The 3,366-nt window shown below is 39.6% G+C and overlaps 1 protein-coding gene across 1 annotated transcript; it reads right to left on the bottom strand.

Annotated features, from left to right (window-relative positions):
• Positions 1–334: 334 nt before the first annotated feature.
• Positions 335–1,324, bottom strand: LOC103518288 (mitochondrial pyruvate carrier 2-like). Its single transcript, XM_008483346.3, has 2 exons — positions 775–1,324; positions 335–516 (listed from the first exon to the last, which is right to left on the bottom strand). The coding sequence occupies exons 1-2, from the start codon at positions 1,051–1,053 to the stop codon at positions 418–420; spliced, it is 378 nt and encodes a 125-aa protein (XP_008481568.1). The 5' UTR covers positions 1,054–1,324; the 3' UTR covers positions 335–417.
• Between the last annotated feature and the right edge of the window lie 2,042 nt (positions 1,325–3,366).

Genomic DNA, 3,366 nt, shown 5'->3' with positions numbered 1-3,366 from the left:
TCCTTAGAACTCTAAAAGGTAATCTATGTTTTAATTTCGTTTGTAATTATTATAAATAAATAAATAAATAATTGACATAGAGGAGCAATGGAGTTTTATCTCTTAAAATTTACGACGTTCATCAGCAAATAATATACATTCAGCATGTGAGCCTGTGCCTACATATTAATTTAATTAAAGTGCCATTAACTCCTGAACCTGGTACTTAGGTACCGAGTATCGTGGACTATAAAAGAAGTCATCAAACCGCAAGGTCTTATCTGTGTATGTAAGATGTAACGTTTGCTAGAAAGTTGTCACCATTAAGATAGAAATTGCGGATAGAGAAAGGACATGTGTGTGTTTGATATTGAGTTTTCACCAACTTACAACAGAGAAGATTTACTGTGAATCTTCTTCCTTGCAGAATCACCTGATTCACTTTTCAGTAGGGGCAGGCAGTGCAAGTTTCTTCTGTTCTTGTTGATACAGATATGCTCGGGTAAGCTGGTAAATGCTCGTAGCCGCTACAAACATGTCCACCAGAGGTACTTGACGTACTAAAAAGACCAAGAGTACCAAGACAGAAATTGGAGGCATTGGAGCTAGGTATCTACCTCGGGTAAGACTGTGAAGTAGAACTTGTGAGCAACTGAGAAGTGAGCTAACCACTCTTGCTTCCACTTCTGGTTCAGCCTAGTTCCTAGGCTGGTTCTCTATTCCAGCTAATAGGTTCGACAGGCATTCCCCAAGGTCTTCTAGTTCTAGCTTAACACATGGGAGCGCTACAAACATGTTCACACTGAACAAACTCCAATTCTTGGGGATGATCACAAGGGAATAACGGGACCAGATGAGACCAGTCGCAGCGAGGGCACTTGACTGGGAAATACTCAACTTTTCAGCTGGTCGGGTTAAATCTCCGATGCCAGCAATGACCAGACCCCATTTGAACATGGGGGCCCAGAAGAACACTGTCTTGGGGCCTGCTGGATGTTCCCATAAAGGACGTGCCTTACTGGGGACAAAACGGTCCACTGCTGAGATGGCTGCTCGATAAATAGCAGAGGCCATGGTGGAAACACTGGATAACTTTCTACTGATAACAGGTGATAAGAGAGGATCCTTGGATTCTAGAGCTTTACCCGCCTTTCACTAAAAATCTGATTTCTCCCGTGTTTCTGCACTGATCTCCGGTTCGATAAGATCGTTCGAAATAGAATTTGATCACAAGTGTGACTACGTTATCACAGAACTAGAATTTTGTTCAGTAAAGAAAAATGAAAATCGTAGTCACAACTTTGAAATGACCCCGATTTTCAACTTCCGTTCACGAATGACACGAATCGCGTGCACGGAGCAAAACAAAACACCACAGAGGTCAACAAACTTACAAACCCCCACTATTTTTTCTCTGTTGCTCTATTTTGTAAACAATACTACTAGCGCTCTCTCGTAGATTCACTGCGAACTATTTGAGAAAGTCGAGTTGTGTTGGAGAACGAAATTTTTAACCTGTTGCGTTCAGGTGCGTGAAGTTAGCACCACAACTTTTGCTGCGAATTTGTACCAAAGCCCATCATTTAGTACCCATTCTGTTCCATCAAACCCACTTTGTCCCATAATTTGTACCAGCACCATTACATCACAATTCATGTTTTTAGTTTTCCTGGTTTGAATTTCCCACTTAGAAGAATAGATACAGTAAAACGGGGTGAATAGGAACAGTGGGGTGAATAGAAACGAAACTTTAGGTTAAGGTTCGAAAATTATTTATTTTTCCAACTAAAATTCTAAGAGATGTAATGTGGGCAATTTTCATTTCAATCTACATACTTGGTTACTTTGGTATTTATACCGATTTGCTCAATTTAACCCCATTGGCATGGGCTTAAGCCTGGAGGCTTGTCAAACAACAAAAACATTGTATGATTTTTTGTTGTTGGTGGTTCAGAAACATGTTTCAAACCCCAAAGCTAGCAATGACCTTGGTAAAGTTGGCTACTGACAGTGTCTGTGAAAATCTAGCAACATACAAGGTTGTCTGGAAACAGTGAAGGGTTGGAAAAACAAAAAGTTCAGGTAACAAAGGACATCAATTCAATTCGTCAACAAGAAATACTTCTAGCAAATACCTATAGAGGATTTTTTTTAAAACAATGTAGAAAAAAGAACTACCTATCTACATAAGTATGTAGTAGAATCAAGGACAGTCTGTGATTATGATTACTTGATTACTAATAACAATAATACTTGAATAATCACCTACCTATGTATCTGGTTGTGTAATAATACCTTTAATTTCAATCTACATAAGTACTTGGGTATTTATACCGATTTGCTCAATTTAACCCCATTGGCATGGGCTTAAGCTTGGAGGCTTGTCAAACAACAAAATCATTGTATGATTTGTTGTTGGTGGTTCAGAAACATGTTTCAAACCCCCAAAGCTAGCAATGACCTTGGTAAAGTTGGCTACTGACAGTGTCTGTGAAAATCTAGCAACATACAAGGTTGTCTGGAAACAGTAACATGGGACCTATGTTACTCCACCTCCCCCCAATAGGAATCAGAGCAGTGATTAAAAGTAGAGAGACCAAAACATGACTGTTTGACATTATGTGGATAAATTTTCTGCTTAAGCTTGGAGGCTTGTCAAACAACAAAAACATAGTATGATTTGTTGTTGGTGGTTCAGAAACATGTTTCAAACCCCAAAGCTAGCAATGACCTTGGTAAACTTGGCTACTGACAGTGTCTGTGAAAATCTAGCAACATACAAGGTTGTCTGGAAACAGTGACATAGGTCCCCTCCACCTCCCCCCAATAGGAATCAGAGCAGTGATTAAAAGTAGAGAGACCAAAACATGACTGTTTGACATTATGTGGATAAATTTTCTGAACATACAAGCAGTTTAAGTAACAAAAGTTTCTAGTTTGGCTTACTACTTGGATACAGAGGTATCTCGGTAATAATAGAGATTCAAAATAGGTACCATTCTAATTACAAATATGCTACCTAGTATATTAGAAGCTGATCACTTGATAGGGTTCTTGATAGGTAGGTATTCCTACTATGACTCTATCACATCAGGACATGTGTGTGTTTGATATTGAGTTTTCACCAACTTACAACAGAGAAGATTTACTGTGAATCTTCTTCCTTGCAGAATCACCTGATTCACTTTTCAGTAGGGGCAGGCAGTGCAGAAGAAACTTTCTGTTCTTGTTGATACAGATATGCTCGGGTAAGCTGGTAAATGCTCGTAGCCGCTACAAACAAACTCATAAAGGGTCAGCTCACCGGGACCGACGATGGGCCCGAGTAGACAGGGCATAGGAACACTAGTAGGGAGGCTTCTTGACCTCAAACAAGTCACACTTATC

This window comes from Diaphorina citri, unplaced genomic scaffold, assembly GCF_000475195.1.
Source record: "Diaphorina citri unplaced genomic scaffold, Diaci psyllid genome assembly version 1.1 scaffold2144, whole genome shotgun sequence".
NCBI classification, from domain to species: Eukaryota; Metazoa; Arthropoda; class Insecta; order Hemiptera; family Psyllidae; genus Diaphorina; species Diaphorina citri.
The sequence above is the reverse complement of the archived record's forward strand: the minus strand, read 5'-3'. Positions and strand labels throughout refer to the sequence as shown.

What these genes read in the sequence shown, in the direction of transcription:
- LOC103518288 (XM_008483346.3), bottom strand. Translation starts at nt 1,053, where the DNA reads ATGGCCTCTGCTATTTATCGAGCAGCCATCTCAGCAGTGGACCGTTTT. An exon ending in GGAGTTTGTTCAGTGTGAAC is followed by an intron (nt 517 to 774) that starts ATGTTTGTAGCG and finishes CCTCTGGTGGAC; the next exon opens with ATGTTTGTAGCGGCTACGAG.